We start from the raw sequence: 20,574 nt of genomic DNA on the forward strand, positions 1-20,574 counted from the left end.
AGAGAGAGGAGAGAGAGAGAGAGAGAGAGAGAGAGAGGAGAGAGAGAGAGAGAGAGAGAAGAGAGAGAGGGGGAGCGGGAGGGGAGAGAGAGACAGAGGGGAGGGAGAGAGAGAGAAAGGGGTGGGAGAGAGAATAACCTGCCAATAACAATTAACAAACAAACAAACAGAAGCAAACAAAGATGGATCCTCTTCTGAATGCAGTTACATTGTTTGTACAATGTATTTCCATTGGATGGTGGAATGCACCTGGGAAGAATGAACTCTGTTCTCAAATGCTCTAGAAAATGTGTGTCCTAAATTTGCTCTTGCTAGGATTCTAGTATTATCCTGTTGGGCTAGCTAGATTCTCTAGAAGCAGGATTTGATGTATTACATTAGCTGTAGCAGCCATAGATTTGCTAAATAAGACAAATGAAGAGCAAACAAGATTATATCAAGATGTATTTAAAAGTCAGTTTTAAGTTCTCTTCTGGAATGAGAATGATTACAGCTCAGTACCTTTTGTAGTTGCATTAACAATTCTACCCTATGAAAATTGGTGGTCAGAAGACCAGATCTGAGGTCCTAGTTGGTTGGCTCTCAGCCATTGATCAGTTAATACAAAATACTTACTATGTTCTTAGGCCTGTGATAAGAGCAACAGGATATATAGAAATATAAATGGCACAGGCCATTTGGGACAGTCAACTTACTTGCTGAGAGATAATTTATGATTTGTGGATTAGTGAACAGCAAAGAACGCAGCATACAATTTAAGGCTTCTTTGAGTACTTTAGGCTGTGGCCAACCAAGAGAAGTTGAGTATGTTGACTACTGCATTATGCTTTCTAAGGAAGGGCAAAGCAGAGTATTAAAATTTTAGAAAGATTTTAACAAAAAAGTTTGAGACTAAAAGGATTTCTGTTAAGGCATGAATTTATCCTATCAAATGAGATATTTTTCCTCCTAACCTCCAGAATTAACTAAAGACCATATACTGTGGATTTCCATGCACTTTTTGGCAATAAGAAGACACATTTCTGACCTTGAAGGCTTTTCCTATAAGTTTTCTGGGGACTTCATTTCTTTTGCTTTAGATGGTGCAGCTTTTACAGTGGTAATACTTTATGCAAATGAGTCAGCTATTCTTTGCAAAAATGAATATGGTCATTTTGAAAACTGATCCCCATCCCCTGTTTCTGTTTGCACTTCTTGCACCTCTCTCTCTCTCCTTCTCTCTCTCCCAAGATCACTTTTTCTGAACTCTCTATTGTCTCTTTTCCTCCCTCTCTGTCATGATATACACACATTGGAAACATTTCTTTCAACACTTTAAGAAGCTTTCTTCAATTAATCACATAAGGAATTATTTTCTAGAGATAAAGTATTTAAAAACCCTCATTTTTGCACTGTCTTTAACTCAGTAATAGACATTAATATGCACATGATTTTCAATACAAATACTTATTTCCATCACTAAAAAAAGTTAAATAATCTTCATGAAAGAGAAAATGAGCCCCCCAAGTGTCACTCTGTTTGCATATTAGCACGTAGCCAGGTCTCTGCCAAGTTGCTCTCTGACTGACTGCTGCAGATAATCTTTCTCAAGTATTCTGAGTCGTATCTTTACTGCAAGTCTTCGGGGACAAATAATAGTACCTGTTCCTCACAAGGTATCAGGCCAGTTAGCCCATTCCATGTATCTTTAATGAAGCTCTGGGGCAGATGGCAAAAAATGGCATCACCGTCAACTTAGCACAGAGAAAACAAAGGGGATAAGTGTTGATGCAACAATGCTGTTTTACGAATTGGAAGAGACAGAACCTAAGTGTTTCACACATATCTGTTGCTGTCTTGATTCTCTGAAAGATGTGAGGAATACCCTAGCAATTAAAATTTCTGGGCATGTAGCCTATTTGATCAAGAATATGTTCCCCACCCTCTCCAAAAGGGAAACACGTTGGTCAGGGATTGTGGAAGTTTAGACTTAATGGACAATTGTGCTTTGGGGTAGTTTATTCCTTTCATGATACACTAAGCTTCACCCGTGATGGGGTTTCTGGTTACTTGGTAGTCATTCAAGTTACATACCTAGCCAGATAGTGCTTACTTTCAAAGCAATAAAAATAACACAGTTTTCATGCTCAGAGATATATTTTGGCCATGTCTAGTTTTGCTCTTTGTGCTAACAAAATCAGTTTTACTTCTTCATCTATAGGATAATTAAAGAATATCTGAATTTGTGTTTAGGGAAAGTTACACTTTCAAGAAAAAAAGATGCTATTTCAAATTTTGATAACTTCTTGGAAAAGACATGTGGAGACTGGTCAGTCTTTGATGGAGTGAGGGGAGTTCTATTATTTTTTATTCTTAGTAAAATATTTTTGGGGGTTGCTGTTTCCAGTGTGACTGCCTTTCCTGGCATGTCACCAAATGGGAAAACGGGATGATGGGAAGGTAGGGAAAAGGCAGGATTACATTCTTCATAGTGGGATGGGGCTTTTCTGTATCTTCAGAATTCTTTATTTGCCCTAAGCACTGGCACTCAGTGCAGTGACTTTAATACACAACTTCCATAAAAGGAAAATATCCTGGATGCTTGTGTGATTCTTAGGTGGCCACCAAGCCTCTTTCCTTGTCTTTTCCCCTTACCTTGCTCTTGCTTTCCATTTCTGTTCCACATTCAACTGATGATCCTTTAGTAAGTATGATAAATGGAAAGCTATGAGAGGGAAAAGTTGTTGCTGTAATTTATATTTTCTGCTAATATCACTTGCATTGGGTCATACTGATGAGCATTCTATAGAAGATGGCATTTAGAAGTATTGATAGACCCTCGTTGCTCTGCTTGTTTTTGTTTTGTTTTGTTTTTTGAGATGGAGTCTCGCTCTGTCGCCAGGCTGGAGTGCAGTGGCATGATCTGGGCTCACTGCAACCTCTGCCTCCTGGGTTCAAGCGATTCTCCTGCCTCAGCCTCCCGAGCAGCTGGGGCTACAGGCACACCCCACCATGCCCAGCTAATTTTTGTACTTTTAGTAGAGACAGACGGGGGTCTCACCATGTTGACCAGGATGATCTTAGTCTCTTGACCTCTTGATCCACCCGGCTTGGCCTTCCAAAGTGCTAGGATTACAGGCATGAGCCACTGCGCCCAGCTGCCTTTGCTTGTTTTAAAGACATAATTCCTTTAACACACTAGGGCAGCCATCCCCAACCTTTTTGGTAGCAGGTACCAGTTTTATGGAAGACAGTTTTTGCATGGACTGGGTAGGGGAGGGGGGATGGTTTCAGGATGAAACTTTTCCACCACAGATCATCAAGCATTAGATTCTCATAAGGAGCGTGGCTAGGTCCCTCGCATGCGCAGTTCACAGTAGGGTTTGCACTCCTGTGAGAATCTAATGCCACAGCTGATCTGACAGGAGGCAGAGCTCAGGCGGTAATGCTTGCTTGCCTGCTGCTTACCTCCTGCTATGTGATCCAGTTCCTAACAGGCCACAACCTGGTACTGGTCCACGGCCCAGGGGTTGGAGACCCTTGCACTAGGTAACTATGAATAAGATTGTTGGATTGTATCAATGTCAGTACTCTGGTTGTGTTGTCATACTATAGTTTTGCAAGATGTTATCATTTGGGGAAACTAGATTAAGGATCCATGTGATCTCTCTGTATTCTTTATTACAACCACATGCAAACCTACAATTATATTATTATCACCAATAATCATATTCCTTATCTTAGATCTGTTTTTCAAAAGATGACTTCATGCTTAATATAATATGATATTAAAAGTACAAACTTTGACCCTGACATATCTGGACTTGAGTCCTGACTCTATAACTTTTTAATTGGTTATGTTACTTAACCACACATGGTTTTCTTTTTCTCATTAAATAAGTATAGTAATAGTAAGTACCTTACAGGGTTTTGAGTATTAAATGAGATAGAGTATGTAAATCACTTTTCCAGTGCTTGACATATAGAAAACAAGGAAAAATATTAGCTGCTGTGGTCATCATCACCATTATCATCATCATTACTATTATTACTTATGTAATTAGACATAAGAAGAACTTTTAATCACCTTTTCTCAGGCTAGAGTCTAACTAGTTACTGGATATTCTGGCTTCTATTTAATAAAGAGCACTTGGAATTTTTGCATCATTTTACTTAAAATAAGTTTATTGTTTTACTTAAAATAAGTTAAAGTCAATTTTAACCCTTGGAACAAAATGATCATTGCTAATCAATGTATTGTAACAAACTACTGGAATTAATGATGGTAGATACTGAGATCAGTGTGTTCTGTGTAAAATAAAATAAAAATAGAAAGGAAGGAAGGAATTTATTGAAAATTGAACAGCATTCATAATATCCAAACTCCAGCAATATGCTTTTGAAACACAAAATTATTTTCAGCTGGAGACTTTCAGGTTTTCTTTGCCAAAACAGTGCAACCAGTGATTTCTCCCTTTTCTATCACTTAAGTCCCTCTGATGTAATGGAAAAAGCCCTGGACAGGGTGATTAGCTGTTCTGGACTCTGGATCCAGCACTGTCATGACACTGTAACCTTAGGCTCATATCTTTTACCTTCTCTAGCCACCTGTTTTCCTATGTGTAAATTGAGAGCTTTGGATTAGATTAGTGATTCTCAAAGAATGCCACCTGGACCAGCAGCCCCAGCTTCACCTGGGAACTTTTTAGAAATGTTCACTGTCAGACCCCTACCTCAGATCTACGGATTCAAAGACTCTTGACAGGGAGCAGACAGGGAGCAGGGGGAGAGAAGGAAGCAACCTGTGTTTTAACAAGCCCTGTGGATGATTGTGATCCACATTAAAGTTTGAGAATCACTGTCCTAAATTAAATTTTAGCCTAAAATTTAATTATTTGGACTGAATTCCAGAGTTTTCTGATTCAGTAGGTATGGGGTAGAGTTTAAGAATTTGCTTTTTTAAAAGGTTCCCAGATATTGCTGATGCTGCTGGTCTGGTACCACACTTTGAGAACTACTAGGTTAGGTCATTTCCAAGTTCTATTCCAACTCTATGTTTCTATCATTACTTTTGCTTTCACAATGTCCTTTAACCTCCTCCTTATTTACTTTTTCTCTTAAGTTATTGAATAGCCTCTGGGCTAATATTTAGTATTTGAAGTTTCTAACATAGCTTTCTTTGCAGAGTGTGATGAACAGAAATGAATTTACCTAAATTCTTACAGCTTATCTTAATATGAAACACCTACAGCTCTTTGGCATTAAAAATGAACCCAAGAGTTTGGTTAGTTATCTCATGAAGATGGAAAGTTACAAAAGAAGTAATTTAAGACACTAAGATTCAAGAATTAAGTTCTGGTTTCTAATTGCTATTGACCTTTTTCTGTTGTCTCATGATCTGAAGAGCTTGGGCGACCAATATAAAAATAATGTTTTCATTCTAAGATGCTACTAAATAAATAACACCAAAGAATCCCAAATACGTGTTCAAATGAACATGTATTCCCACCTCTTCTTTCTCATGGTTTTCTAGATACTTGGGATGGGATAATGCTCTGTGAGGCATGTTGTCTGCTAAGCATGACAAGCGTCTGCCTGTCAAACTGAATTATTTAGTTGGCTCATGTTTTCTTTCTTAAAGTAGAGTTATGAGTAAGATCAACTATTGCTTGTTTTATTGCTTGTTTTATCAGTAATTTGATAATTTCTAGTCCTGAATATAAAAACCATATAAGAAAAGAACACGGACCTAACAAGGATTTACTGTGACATTGCATTACTTTTATGTCAGGTACTGTGCCACAAGAGTTACTTTTATTGTCTATTTGGTCCTCACAATAATTGTGTAAGGTATTATAATTAGCTTCAGTTTTTACATGAAGAAATAGACTCAGAACAATTAAGTAACTGTTCAAGATTACACAGTCAAGAAAATAGCAGCATATAGATTTGGGTTCAGACTTTTTTGCCAACAAGGCCTTTAGAGGCACCTAGTAAATCCTCGATAAATAAATGCATGATAAATGAATGAAGGAATGACTGTAATCCCACTATCATCTTAATGTTTTAAACGATCATAGAATTATAAAGTTGGAAAGGCCCTAAAGGTTATTATATAATCAGGTTTTTTGTTATGTATTTCCTTTTAACATCTCTAACATATGGAGTTATACAGCCTTTCTTTACTGGACCATCTCTAGGGAAAGGATATGTACCATGTCTTTACTCAGAGTGACTATAGAATAGTTTATTACTAGAAAGTTCTTCTTTGCATTTCATTTCCATGAAATTTCTTCTTTTGAGCTTAGTTCTGCTGCCTGTTAACCATTCAGTCTTAATCCAATCCTTCTTCCATATATTATTCTTTCAAATATTTGAAGATAACCTTACCTCTTTTATCTCTCAAGCTAAATATTCAAACATCTTCAGCTACTTCTCGATAATAACAACATAATAATGTTTGTGGAATGAAAGAAATAATAAATAAATATAATATCCAGACTCCTCACTTTCTTTTTCTGCCTTTTTAGAGTATAAGCCATCTGTGATATATTTTATGTACATATTAGGGCCATATTTCTGGAGGAAAATGAAATTATTTCCTTTGATGTACTCTTGCACTGAACAATTGTAACCCATAAAAAATACTGTGTTTTATTTTCTGGCATAGAATAGTGCCCTTGTCTCTGACGTCTCAGGTTTGCATCAGGGTACAATAAGCTAGAGTTCAACAGCAAACCCGGTGCTTTTCTTCAGGGTTAAAGGCAAGACCTGGGCACTAGGGGATCAGCTCCAATTTAAGCAGGCTTAGTTTGTACTCTAATGTACGAAACTTGGGCTTACCTCAGCTAAAATGGAAGAAATAGCTGCTCAAAGCTAGTTTCTTTCACGCCCCACTGGCAAGGTAGTAATTGCACAAAGACCTTTTTATTATAAGTTGATTTTTTTGAGAAATGAATTCAGAAAAATCCTGTAAAGTGTTTATTTTTTGCTTGCCCTTTATTAACCCACATCTTCGGGCTTTCCCTAGAGAAAAACTGTTGGTAAATGAAACCTCTTAGACCTACACAGAAGCATTTTTTGCACTGTGTCCCTGGCTATGAAGGGAACAGGGACAGGACAAGGCAAGTCAGTGCTAATTAAACAGGGTCATTAGCCAGTGTATGGAATTTTGCCTAAAGAGAAGATTTAGAAATTTAGACAGGGAAGGGTTTGGGGTTGGAAGAATTACTGGTAAAGGTTTGTATCTTAAATAAGATATAATATAGCCCTTTTATACCAGTGAAAAGGCTAAATACCCTGTTTGAACTTAAAGATAATTTCTTTTGGTATATCTTAGTTTTGATCTTTAAATAAGAAAAGTCCTGTATTCAACCTATAAAATTGTGCCCTGAAAGCCAGGACAAAACCTTCCTGTCATGCTATCCTGGAATCCGGGCAGCATGCATAGAGTAAAGAAGGAAGCTAGGAAATTAAAATGTAATTTTCACACGCATGATTCTGTCATAGCTCTTATTTTCTTTATATGGAGTACAAATACTGATATAGAGTAAAGATTTTTCTATTTTGCATTTTTGTGCTCTTTGATATATTTATTGAGGTCAAATGAAATTTGATATAGTAGGATTTATTATGAAATGCTCTCTGAATACAACTCCATAATTACTGAGCTACATGGTAGTGCATAAAGCTGTAAAACTGCTTAGCCAGACAAGCAATTTATATGTTACATCGAGGTGTGTATGGCAAAGAATATTACTTTAATTGGGAGCCAAGATGTAGTAGCCTTAAATCTGAAGAGCTATATGTTTAACATAATGCAGTGAGGCTTTGAAATAAGATACCTAAACTGGGGAGATACAGCTTTTAGAATATATTAACAATTAGACATTATTTTCTGACCATGGATACTAAATACTGTTTTTGAAAGAAAGCACAGAATGCAAAGCAGGTGAAAGGGCAAAACCTCTCAACATTGTACAGTGCTAGAAAGGAAGCAAACTTATTTCTTCTAGTTCTTTGTTTAAAAGAAAAAATAAAAGGGAAAAAGTCAAGAGAAAAGAAAAACATTAACTACAGTTTGGTGGAAGCAGGGGCGAGGCGAATTCACAATGAAGTTACGTCTTCGGTATGCTATTAGCATCTCAGAAAAGGGATTTGGTGGATTTTAACTGAATTTTCTCAGATGGCAGATTTGGAATGAGGTTAGAGGTGGGTGGCTGTGTGGGTACCAGCACACCACCAGGAGAGAAAAACAAATTCTTCTTGGCATACATTTGCTCCCTGTCTGATCATAGCCTCTCTTCTGTTTAGCAGGTTCAGGGTCACATGCCTCCGCTCATGATCCCAATTTTTCCACATGACCAGCGGACCCTGGCAGCAGCTGCTGCTGCCCAACAGGGATTCCTCTTCCCCCCTGGAATAACATACAAACCAGGTAAGTAGAGAGGGATTTAACATTCTTTTGGAAATGCTCAGATCCGCATATTTGTGCTTAGTACTCACAACAAACACAGGAGCATGCAAGGGAACTATGAATACAAATATCATAAAAGCTTATTTTAAAGTAAAATTAAAATTGGGAAGAGCGGGCATTGTAATAAACTAATTGGTTGCTAAAAACTTTTACTTTCTCTTCTTGCACTTGAGTTTGTCTTGAATTCACAGATAAGATACTACTTTCCCTGGGGACTACAATGTTTTTGTCAGCTCTCTCTCATACTTTTACTGTGAATAATTGTTTTTTGGTTAAAGATCCTTTTCTCCTTGTGAGAGCTGTTATATTCTGGAAAAGTGATCACATTCAGTATAAAATGTTATTGTTTGTTGTCAGACTTCTCTTAGAAAGATAGTTAAAACTAGACTGATTTAATTAGCTTACCACTAGTAGGTAAAATTGTTTTTGATTTTCATCTAAAAAATGAAGTATTCAGTACTTTTTAATTCATTTTTAAACCTCAAAAAACAGGTCATGTAACCTTGCAGTGAAATATGTTTTAAGATGATTTAGCAAATGTTATGATTTTTCTTTTTTCCTCTGAGTTTACTGGACTCCTGGGGAATTCAATTAGGGGCATCATGGTTTGAAGCTTCTTTCAGAGCCTCCTTGTAAACAGGGCTTTAAATGTTTAAAGATATGTTGCCAAAGGAATCCAATGTAAAAAGATAGTCAAGTAAATAAAAGTCAACCTTAATTTCATTTGTGCATTCTTTGTAAGTGACCTCAGCTCAGAAGTAGTGACCTTGTTCTACTCATTAATAATTTCTGTGTCAAGTTCTTTTTAACATATTAACCCGATTATATTAACCATCAAATCTGAGTACAACAAATCTGCGTGCAGCAGTTTCTTCGTGTATGTGGTTTATAAAGTGAACAAAGGCATTTTAATATGCTTAAAGCAATAATAAAATATAAATCACTTTACTAAAATTCTGGAGAAGAAAGCTTACTACATAGCATAAAAACAAGCCTAGTGCATTTTAGCATCTGTTTTAATTGCTTGTTGCCATTGATTACTCTTTTGTATTTGATAGAGAACTTCCTTCTTTGTAAGAAAAGGTAGGATGTCTGTGGCAAAAGACGAATGATTCAAGGAATAGAGATGTTATGAGATTGGTGAGTTTAAGGGCTGTCTGAAAATTCCTCACGTATAAATGAATCAAACTCATATTACCAAAAGGTTTTTGGATACCCGAGAGAAAATTATGTCATTCAAATTGTTAAAAATTCATTTTTCTAGAGCATGATTTTTAGAACAAGTTATACTTACCTACTATGAAATTGGCATCTATATTAAGGACAGGAGTATATTTTTTCAGAGAATTTTTTTTTTTAGTGAAGTGGTTCAGTCTTCCTGTGATCTCTGTAATTCATTCTAAACTACTTCTTTATTTTGACTTTCTTTGGAACATTGAAGTAAACGAAGTTTACTGTTCTATTCTGAATTTGAGTTTGACACTCCTGTACCAGTCCCAGAAACATTTTAAATGAACTGTATGTGGAAATTATCTATTTGACTTCAGTGTTTTTAAAGTTAAATTTATCCACATTTCAAAATCAGATATGGGTCTTATTTTCTGTTAGATGTAGACATCTTGTAACTATATTGCTTACCTAATTTTGTTGAAACAATACTGCCACTTTTCATGGGGAAAGATATTGTTTTATATATAGTGATTTTAGACCATTTTTCAAATGTCTTCTCTAATAGCATTAATGGGATTATAATATGTAACTGAGAAAAACAGAGAAATTGGGACAATATTGTGCAGAAATTAGTTATTTCCATTGAACAAAGGGCAGCTTAAAGTTAGTGTCCTGGGGTAACAAAGCCGTATTTGATTATGTTGGCCAAACTATGTTGGATAAGGCAGGACAATGGGTTTGGAGATGTAGGAAGAGTTTTAATTACAAGCAAGGTTGGTAAAAAAAAAGTGTTTACTTTCGTGTGACTCCTAAATTATGTCAGACAATTTAATCAGAACTCTAATTCTTTCAATATTTTGGCTAACCTAGGCTTTATTGTATATGAAAAATGTGTTTAAAATTGATTAAAATTGTATGTTCTTATGCTATTAGTAGAGAAATTACATCCTCAGAAGACTTAATCAATCTATGCAGTGTTTTTATCATTCACATGAATTAGGTGAAGAGACTGCTATTGGACTGGAAACTGGACAAGTACAATACAACTTCTTTTTGCCCCAAACTGAGCTATGGTAACTTCACTTGAAATGTATGTGAGGGCTGGGTGTGGTGGCTCATGACTGTAATCCCAGCACTTTGGGAGGCTGAGGGGTGGGAGGATCACTCAAGCCCAGGAGTTCAAGACCAGCCTGGACAACATAGTGAGCCCTTGTCTCTAAAAAGATTAAAAAGTTAGCGAAGCATGGTGGTGTTCACCTGTAGTCCTAGCTACCCAGGAGGCTGATGTGAGAGGATTGCTTGAGCCCGGTAGGTTGAGGCAGCAGTGAGCCATGATTCTGCCACTGCACTCCAGTCTTAGCAGCAGAGTGAGACCCTGTTTCTAAAATAAAATAAAATAAAATAAAGAAAAAAAATAAATGTATGTGAGACAACAATGACTAAATTTTTGAAAGAAAACCTTGAATTGGTGGCATAAATTTGTATTCTGGTTCCCGAAACAACAAGATGAACAAGTGCTACCTTGGTCTTTATAAACTGAAAAAAATAAATTTCCCTTTTTTTTCCCTTTCCACTTTCCCGTATCTGAAATGATTTCATAGTATTTGTGCCTTCAGCTGATTGAATAATTATCTTAATTTCCAGAGAGCAAGGACTACCTTGGGGTGACATTCATTGTTTGTTAAAGTTGACTGTTTCTGAATCCATGTTAAGACAGTGTAAGCAAATACATTAATGGTTATAGGCCTTCACTCCCCGCCCCGTGATTTGACCTGTACCTCTGGGCATTTCAGAGTCCCAGCGTGTAGTAAACACTAGGCAAGCTCTCCCACCTCAGTGGGTTGCTGAGGGGGCATGCTGCCCACAGGGATTGTTCAGCTCCAGGACAGCATCTTTCAGATTGTTATCTCTAGAAATAGCTTTATTGAGTTTTAATCCCTATTTTTAAAAATATTTTACAGGTTCTATAATTAGAGACATGTTTCTTGATAGGAACTCATCATCAGAGCCCAGAACATAAACCACAGACTTTTGGTTGCTTTGCTCTTTCACGTTGTGATAAGAGAAGTGCAGCAATCAAGATTAAGATAGATAGATTTGAGCACAAATGTTGGAGAAAATTAAAAGATAAAGCATCTTTCACAGTTGCCAATGTGTATATCCGATCAAGATCAGCTTGCCTGAAAAACAGAAACGATGAGTAGCCCCCTTCCTACTTCAGGCTTGATTTAGCTGACCCATTGCTTTATATAGTTGGAATTTTTTACATGATTGCTGCTAGGAAGCACACTTGAAGTTTCCTAGAAGGTCCTAGGAACAGGATGTGTGCCTGCTCCTGGGTCTTCCATTTACTCACTAGTTATAATATGATAATATATGATAATAATAATAGCTAAAGCTTACTGATTGATACTGTGCCAAATACTGTGCTAAATATTTCACATGGATTATTTTATTTCATCCTTTCTTGAACATGTCATTTAATCTTGCTGAACTTCACTTTTTTGTCATCTAAGAAATGTGTCATGATTTGTTCACTACCCAATGTGGATGTGAAAATTAAATTTTGTAAAATATCTAAAAGTTATCTGAAAATGATAAAGCACTAAGATTGGGAGTAAAGTCTGACGGTGAAACTGAGTAACTTTAGCCTGTTAAACTACATCCTTATCCATTGGAAATGCGGCCCAAAAGCTGAGTGTTAGACTGAGTCATAGTGTCCCTCTGCTCAACGACCAAAAACAATTTTACAAGTATACCTAATATTTCTTTTTTATTGCAGTAAAATATACGTAATATAATAGTTATTATTTTAGCCATTTGTAAGTATATAACTCAGTGGCATTAATATATTTTCAATATTGTATAACCAACACCACAATCCATACCCAAAACTTTTTCATCATACCCAACAAAAATGCTGTAGCCATTAAATAATAACTCTCTCTATCCCTCTACCTTTAGGCTCTGGTAACCTCTATTCTATTATCTTTCTCTATACATTTGCTTATTGTAGGTACTTCATATAATCGGAATAATACAATATTTTTCCTTCTATGTCTAGCTTATTTCGGTAAGCATAACATTTCAAGGTCCATCCATATTGTAGCATATATTAAAATATAATTTTATTGCTGAATAATATTCCATTGTGTGTGTATATATATATATATCACATTTTGTTTATCTGTTCATCTGTTGATAGGCACTTACTTTGTTTCTGTCTTTTGGCTATTATGAATAATACTTCTATGAACATGGTTATAGAAATGTTTGTTAGAGTCCCCACTTTCAATCCTTTTGGATATATACCTGTGAGTTGAATTAATGGATTATATGAAGTTCTATGTTTAAACTTTTGAGAAACCACCAAACTGTTTTCCACAGTAGCCGTGCCATTTTATATTCCCACCAGAAATGTAAGAGGGTTCCAATCTCTTCACATTCTTGCTAACACTTGTTATTTTCAACTAAAATTTTTTAATATTATCATCCCAGTAGGTGTGAAGTGGTATCTCGTGGTTTTGATTTACATTTGCTTAATGATTTATGATGCTGATCATCTTTTCATGTGCTTATTGGCCATTTGGATATCTCCTGTGGAGAACTGTCTACTTAAGTAGTTTGCCCATTTTTGAGTTGGGCTTTTGTTGTTGTTGAGTTTCAGTTCTTTGTGTATTGTGGATATTAATACCTTATCAGATGTATCATTTGCAAATATTTTCTCCCATTCTGTAATTTGTCTTTTAGCATTCTTCATAGTATCTTTTTATACACTAAAGTTCTTAATTTTGATGGAGTCCAATTTATCCATTTTTTCCTTTGGTACCTGTGCTTTTGATATTATATCAATGAAATCATTGCCAAATCCAATGTCATAAAGATTTACCACTATGTTTTCTTCTAAGGGTTTAATTTTTTAGCTTCTAACTTCATGTCTTTGATCCATTTGAGTTGATTTTTGCATATTGTGTAAGGTAAAACCTTTTTCTATTGTTTTACATCTTTTGCACGTGGATGTCCAGTTTTCCCCACACTATTTGTTGATAAGACTATCCTTTCCCCCGTTCAATGGTTTTTGCACCTTTGTCAAAAATCAATCAACTATATATGTAAAGGTTTTAATTTTGAGCTTTCTATTATATTTCATTGGTAGATATATATATATATATATATATATATATATATATATATATATGTCTTCTTATGCCAGTACCATCCTGTTTTAATTGCTGTAGCTTTGTGGTAAAATTTAAACTGTGAGCTTTCCAACTTTATTCTTTTTCAAGATTGTTTTAGTTATTGGGACCTCTTGTAATTCCGTATTAATTTGTGAATTGGCTTTTCCATTTCTGTGAAGTAGGTTGTTGTAATTTTGATAGGGATTGCTTTGAATCTGCAGATTGCTTTGGGTAGTATTGCCATCTTAACAGTGTTAAATCTTCCTACCCATGAGCACACATGCTTTTCCATTTATTTATGTCATCTTTAATTTCTTTCAAAAATGTTTTATAGTTTTCAACATACAAGTCTTTCATCTCCTTGGCTAGATTTATCCCTAAGTGTTTAGTTCTTTTTAATACTTTTGTAAATGAAATTGTTTTCTTAATTTTCTTTTGGGTTGTTCGTTGCTGATGTTTAGAAACACAGCTGATACTTGTGTGTTAAGCTTATACTCTGCAACTTCGCTGAATTTATTAATTCTAGTAGCTTTCTCAGGGACTCTTTGGGATTTTCTATATACAGGATTGTGTCATTTGCAAATACAAATAGTTTTACCTCTCCCTTACCAATTTTGATACATTTTATTTCTTTTTCTTGTCTAATAGCAGTGGCTAGCACTTCCACTATAAGACTGAATAGCAGCAGTGAAAGTGAACATTATTGTCTTGTTCTCGATCTTAAGGGGAAAGCTTTCAGTCTTTCACCATTGAATATGAAGTTAGCTGTGGATGTTTGTTTGTTTGTTTAACAAACAGGGTCTACCTCTGTTGTCCAGGCTGGAATTAAGAGGTATGATCATAGTTCACTGTGGCCTTGAACTCCTGGCTTCAAGCAATCTTTCTACCTCAGCCTCCCAAGTAGCTGGGACTATAGGCACGTGCCACCACACTTGGCCAGCTGTAGGCTTTTTATAAATAGGTTTCATCATGCTGAGGTCTTTTTCCTTTGTTACTAGTTTTCTGAGAATTTTTTATGATGGAATAATATTAGATTTTTGTCAGATGCCTATTCTGTGTCAATTGAGATGGTCATGTTGGTTTTTTTTTCCCTTCATTCTATTAATGTAATGCTTGACACTGATTTGATCCCTTGCATTCTTGGGATAAATTCCACTTTGCCCTGGTAAGTAATTCTTTTAATATGCCATTGGATTTGTTTTGCTAATATTTTGTTGAAGATTTTTATATCTATATTTATATGGGATAGTGGACTGTAACTTTCTTTTCCTGTGATATCTTTATCTGGTTTTGGTATCAAGATAATGTTAGCCTTATAAAATGAATTAGAAGTATTCCCTCCTCTTCATTTTTTTTTGTAAGAGGTTGAAAAGGATTGGTATTAATTCTGCTTTAAACATTTGGCAGAATCCATTGGTAAAGCCATCTAGGCCAGGGCTTTTCCTTACTGGGAGGTCTTTGATTATTGATTCATTGTCTTTACTTGTTATAGGTCTGTTGAGGTTTCCTATTTCTTCTTGAGTTGGGTAATTTTCATGTTTTAAGGAATTTGTCCATTTCTCCTAGGTGTTGAATTGGTTAATGTACAATTGTTATGACTGCATAATTATTCAGGGTTTCTTTTTAATTTCTTTGTTTTAGTTAGCATTTATTGAGCACCATTTGTTTTCCAAGACACCCCCCAACCTGTGTATGTGTGTGTGTGTGTGTGTGTGTGTGTGTGTGTGTAATCTCATTTAATTTTCATAACAACTCTTAGATATAAGTGGTAATAAATGGTATCATCGCTGTTTTATTAAAAGAAAATAAGAAACTGATACTCAAAAAAGTTAACTTTTCCAACAGTTCCACATCTTGAAATAGTGGAGATAGAATTCAGACTAAAGTTCTCTGATTTGATACTTCATAGTCTTGGGGCCTTGTTCTAAGTATGTGTGATCTTAAGAAAATCTGACCTTTTCGCGGTGAATAAAATGTAATTTTTACATGTGGTGTTATGCAAATGACATCTTGTAAAGCCACTCATTTCTGTCTCTTCCAGAGTATTTCAAAGCAGAGATATGAACTGCTATTGTAATAGTTGATTATTTAAATATATCTACTCAGAATCAAAGCATTTCTGAGGTTCTTCAGATTAGCACCCTAATTTTTAAATCAGTGTTGGGGTCCAGGAAGAAAATATGTTCAGCTGTGTAAACTAACCTAGTTTTTTAAAGGTCTATAATCTTAACTGTGTTCTCCTCTGTACATGGAGGCTATATCATTGATGAGCTATCATGAAGGCATGAACTTTGAGAGTTTATTTTTTAATTTTTAATTTTTTTTTCATTTTTTGAATTTCAATAGTGGTGATTTCTGAGATTTTGGTGTACCCATCACCCAGGCAGTGTACACTGTACCCAATGTGTAGTCTTTTATACCTCGCCATCCCCCAACCTTTTCCCCAATCCCCAAAGTTCAATGTGTCATTCTTATGCCTTTGCATTCCTCATAGCTTAACTCTCACATGTGAGTGAGAATACGATGCTTGGTTTTCCATTTCTGAGTTACTTCACTTAGAATAATAATCTCCAATTCCATCCAGGTTGCTGTGAATGCCATTATTTCATTCCCTTTTATGGCTGAGTAGTATTCCATGGTGTATTTTCTTTATCCATGCGTTGATTGATGAGCATTTGGGCTGGTTCCATATTTTTGCAACTGCAAATTGTGCTGCTATAAACATGCATGTGCAAGTATCTTTTTCATGTAGTGACTTCATTTCCTCTGGGTAGATACCTAGTAGTGGGATTGCTGGATCAAACAGTAGGTCTACTTTTAATTCTTTAAGGACTCTTCATACTCTTTTTCATAGTGTTTGTACTAGTTTACATTCCCACCAACAGTGTAAAAGTGTTCCCTTTTCACCACATCCATGCCAGTATCATTATTTATTGATTTTTTTTTATTATGACCATTCTTGCAGGAGTGAGGTGGTATTGCATTGTGGTTTTGATTTGCACTTCCCTGACAATTAGTGATGTTGAGCATTTTTTTTTATATGATCATTGGCCATTTGTGTATCTTCCTTTGAGAATTGTCTATTCATGTCCTTAGCCCACTTTTTAATGGGATTGTTTGTTTTTTTCTTGTGATTTGTTTGAGTTCTTTGTAGATTCTGGATATTAGTTCTTTGTTGGATGTATAGATTGCGAAGATTCTCTCCCACTCTGTGGGTTGTCTGTTAACTCTGCTGATTATTTCTTTTGTTGTGCAGAAGCTTTTTAGTTTAATTAAGTCCCATCTATTTATCTTTGCTTTTGTTGCATTTGCTTTTGGGTTCTTGGTGATGAATTCTTTGCCTAAGCCAATGTCTAGAAGGGTTTTTTCCAATGTTATCTTCTAGAATCTTTATGGTTTCAGGTCTTAGATTTAAGTCTTTGATCCATCTTGAGCTGAATTTTTTACAAGGTGAGAGATAAGGATCTAGATTCATTCTACGTGTGGCTTGCCAATTATCCCAGCATCATTTGTTGAATAGGGTGTCTTTCCCCATTTTATGTTTTTGTCTGCTTTATTGAAGATCAGTTGGCTGTAAGTATTTCGCTTTATTTCTGGGTTCTCTATTCTGTTCCATTGGTCTGTGTGCCTATTTTCATACCAGTACCATGCTGTTTTGGTGACTATGGCCTTATAGTAAAGTTTGCAGTCAGGTAATGTGGTGCCTCCAGATTTGTTCTTTTTGCTTAGTCTGTCTTTGGCTATGCAGGCTTATTTTGGTTTCATATATATTTTAGGATTCTTTTTACTAGTTCCTTGAAGAATTATAGTGGTATTTTTATGGGAATCACATTGAATTTGTAGATTGCTTTGGGCAGTATAGTCATTTTTAAAATATTGATCCTACCCAACCATGAGCATGGGATGTGTTTCCATTTGTTTATATAATCTATGATTTCTTTCAGCAGTGTTTTGTAGTTTTCTTGTAGAGGTCTTTCACATCTTTGGTTAGGTATATTCCTAAGTATTTTATTTTATTGCAGCTATTGTGAAAGGGGTTGAGTTCTTGATTTGATTCTCAGCTCCCTCACTGTTGGTGTATAGCAGAGCCACTAAGTTGTGTACATTAATTTTGTATCCTGAAACTTTGCTGAATTCGTTTACCAGTTCTAGGAGCTTTTTGGATGAGTCTTTAGGATTTTCTAGGTATACAATCATATCATGAGCAAACAGCGACACTTTGACTTCCTTTTTACCAATTTGGATGCGCCTATTTTCTGTCTGTTGTCTGATTGCTCTTGCTAGGACTTCCAGTACTATGTTGAATAGAAGTGGTTAAAGTGGGTATCCTTGTCTTGTTCCAGCTCTTAGGGAGAATGCTTTCAAGTCTTCCTCATTCACTATAATGTTCTCTGTGGGTTTGTTGTAGATGGCTTTTATTGCTTTAAGGTATGTCTCTTCTATGCTAATTTTGCTGAGGGTTTTAATCACAAAGGGATGTTGAGATTTTGTTAAATGCTTTTTCTGCATATATTGAGATGATCATGTGAGTTTTTTGTTTTTAATTCTGTTTATGTGATGTATCATGTTTATTGATTTCCATATGTTAAGCCATCCCTGCATCCCTAGTATGAAACTGAGGATTTTTTTAATCAATTTTATGTAATGGGGATGAATTTATGTGAGTTCATTCACACTCACTTATTTAATTGCCATTGTGACAAATTCCACAGATTTTCAGATGATTGGTCAAGGGTTTGGATGCAGCTGTGAAATAAGTGAAGACAGCAAGTTTGAGCCTTGATTCTTAGTTTCCTTAAAGGTAGAAAAAACACTGCAGATGATCTTAGAAGAAATTCTGAGGTCAAGACTCTTCATTACTGATCTATTCTTTGATGAATAGAGAGGGATAAATTTAGCAGGAGAAATAACAACATAGTGATCTCAGCAATATATATTATAATCCTTGCTAATTTTATTTTTCATTTGTCCTCAGGACAAATTGAAGCTTTTGTGTCACCTATTACCTGCTAACATTTACTACAGTGTGGTTTCGCATAAAGACAAATTCAGACTTATGGCATTCCCTCAGAGTGCAGAGGAATTGTAATATTTTGCTGTACCAAATGCATGCATCCAGGCAAGATCCATGCTAAGTGGTATGTTCAAGTTTGCATAAGTGGTTGTGATTCAGATATGTTCATATTGTAACAAGAATGGCTGTAGCTCATAAAGGTGGGCTCTACAGTTGTTTGGCAACTTATTATCATTTTATGATGCCGGCACACAATAATTTTTGAGTTTAGTTAGGGATGTGTAACATATTTTTCTTCTGTTATGGAGGCTGGGAAATGAGGTATGAGACTGAAGAATCTTTTGTCCTGTCTTCTAGTTCTGTTTTTTTTTTCCTCTCTACTCCTTCCAAACTTTCTAAATTATTTCTTCAATGTGTTAACATCTGAAGTTACTATCTCAGGATACTGCAACTATCCCAGTCCTTTGTCGCTGAAGAATGAAAGTAAATTGACAGACTTTTACCCATGGGATTTTTGGCTTTTTTTTTTTAAAAGGTAGACTTTATATCTGAATTATTCAAATTAAAAGCATTATTGCAGGAGGTAGCCTGAATCTAATGGGTTGTAGGTTCTTAGTACAAGCTCCCCTTCTCCTGCCATTAAGTTTTGCTAATTTTCTGCTTCATGTCAGTTTCTATGAAAATTTCAGAATTTATTTTCTCTCATTTAGGGACTCTTGCTGTTTTGATTCCAAAGGAATGCTGCCTATTCTGACAAGTGAAACTAATGTCAAGCAAATTTTCCATAAGTTTTAAATCCTACTTTGTCTTTGTTCTGTACTCTTAAGATAAAAACTGTCAGTTGAAATATGTAGAAAGCTGGAAAATGGATTTACAGAATGGACATTATTTCTCAAATTGATTTTTGAATGTTGTCTTCTTACACTAGAGGTAGCAAGGGCCAGATTACAGTAGTGCATAAAGCCAACCTGTTTCAACAAGCTTCACCTTCCGTGTACAAATTTTAAAAGAATGGGTCCTCATGAAAGCATTTCAAATTCAGAGACAAATTTGAAAAAAATTGCTACAACATGTTGACTGATTACTTGCCAAGTCAGGCACTGAGAACTTTTTCTTGATTGACTTACACAGAAAATTAGAGCAGCATAGGGGAAACATGCAACTTTGTTATTAAAAAACTAAACTTCACAATACCCTTACATCCCTCTCCCTCTTAAATTTTTCTTTTCTACTTGTAATCCCCCTCTTCTTCTCCCTCATCTTCTACCCCTCCTGCCTTGTCCTTGTTCTCTTTCTTCTAATCATTCTCTGTTATATACTCTGTTGCTCTAATGTATTCATTTTTACTTTTAATGTTGAAACAATGATATGTTATGGAGAAATAGCTTTCTAAAGATTATATTCAGATATACAGATTCAAAGAAGGATAAAAGTTAAAAATGTTTTTAAAATATGCCTGTCAGCAGTGGAAAGAAAGCTGTTTGTAGCCAGCAGGTGAGCTGGAAAGTACTACAGGGTGTGGTAGAGATAGTAATAAATTAACTGGCAAGCCAAAAACTGTAAAAAAAAAAAAAAGCTATTTCATAGCACAGAAGCATGACAGCTATGAAAAAAGGAGTGCCCCAGGGAATTCTTTTAGAGTTTGATTTTTTAAAAATATGTTTGACATGAAAAATGTTTTATTACAAATAAAGCAACTGGTATTAAACTTACAGGGAGGGGGGTTGTGGTTTAGAGTTAGTATGAATAATGCA

The 20,574-nt window shown here is 35.5% G+C and overlaps 1 protein-coding gene across 23 annotated transcripts in view; it reads left to right on the forward strand.

The window, feature by feature from the left end:
• The window catches only part of SOX6 (SRY-box transcription factor 6), a 664,535-nt gene that overhangs the window by 511,859 nt on the left and 132,102 nt on the right, over window positions 1-20,574 (forward strand). For 13 of the 23 annotated variants that reach the window (XM_054438794.2, XM_054438797.2, XM_054438791.2 and 10 more), the window contains one exon: window positions 8,296-8,416. In XM_054438794.2, coding sequence (XP_054294769.1) covers window positions 8,296-8,416 — 121 coding nt within the window. Of the gene's footprint in view, window positions 1-8,292; window positions 8,417-20,574 lie in introns of all 23 variants that reach the window. The other 10 variants (XM_054438792.2, XM_063671129.1, XM_063671128.1 and 7 more) reach the window with 1 other exon arrangement.

Source organism: Pongo pygmaeus, chromosome 9 (assembly GCF_028885625.2).
Source record: "Pongo pygmaeus isolate AG05252 chromosome 9, NHGRI_mPonPyg2-v2.0_pri, whole genome shotgun sequence".
NCBI classification, from domain to species: Eukaryota; Metazoa; Chordata; class Mammalia; order Primates; family Hominidae; genus Pongo; species Pongo pygmaeus.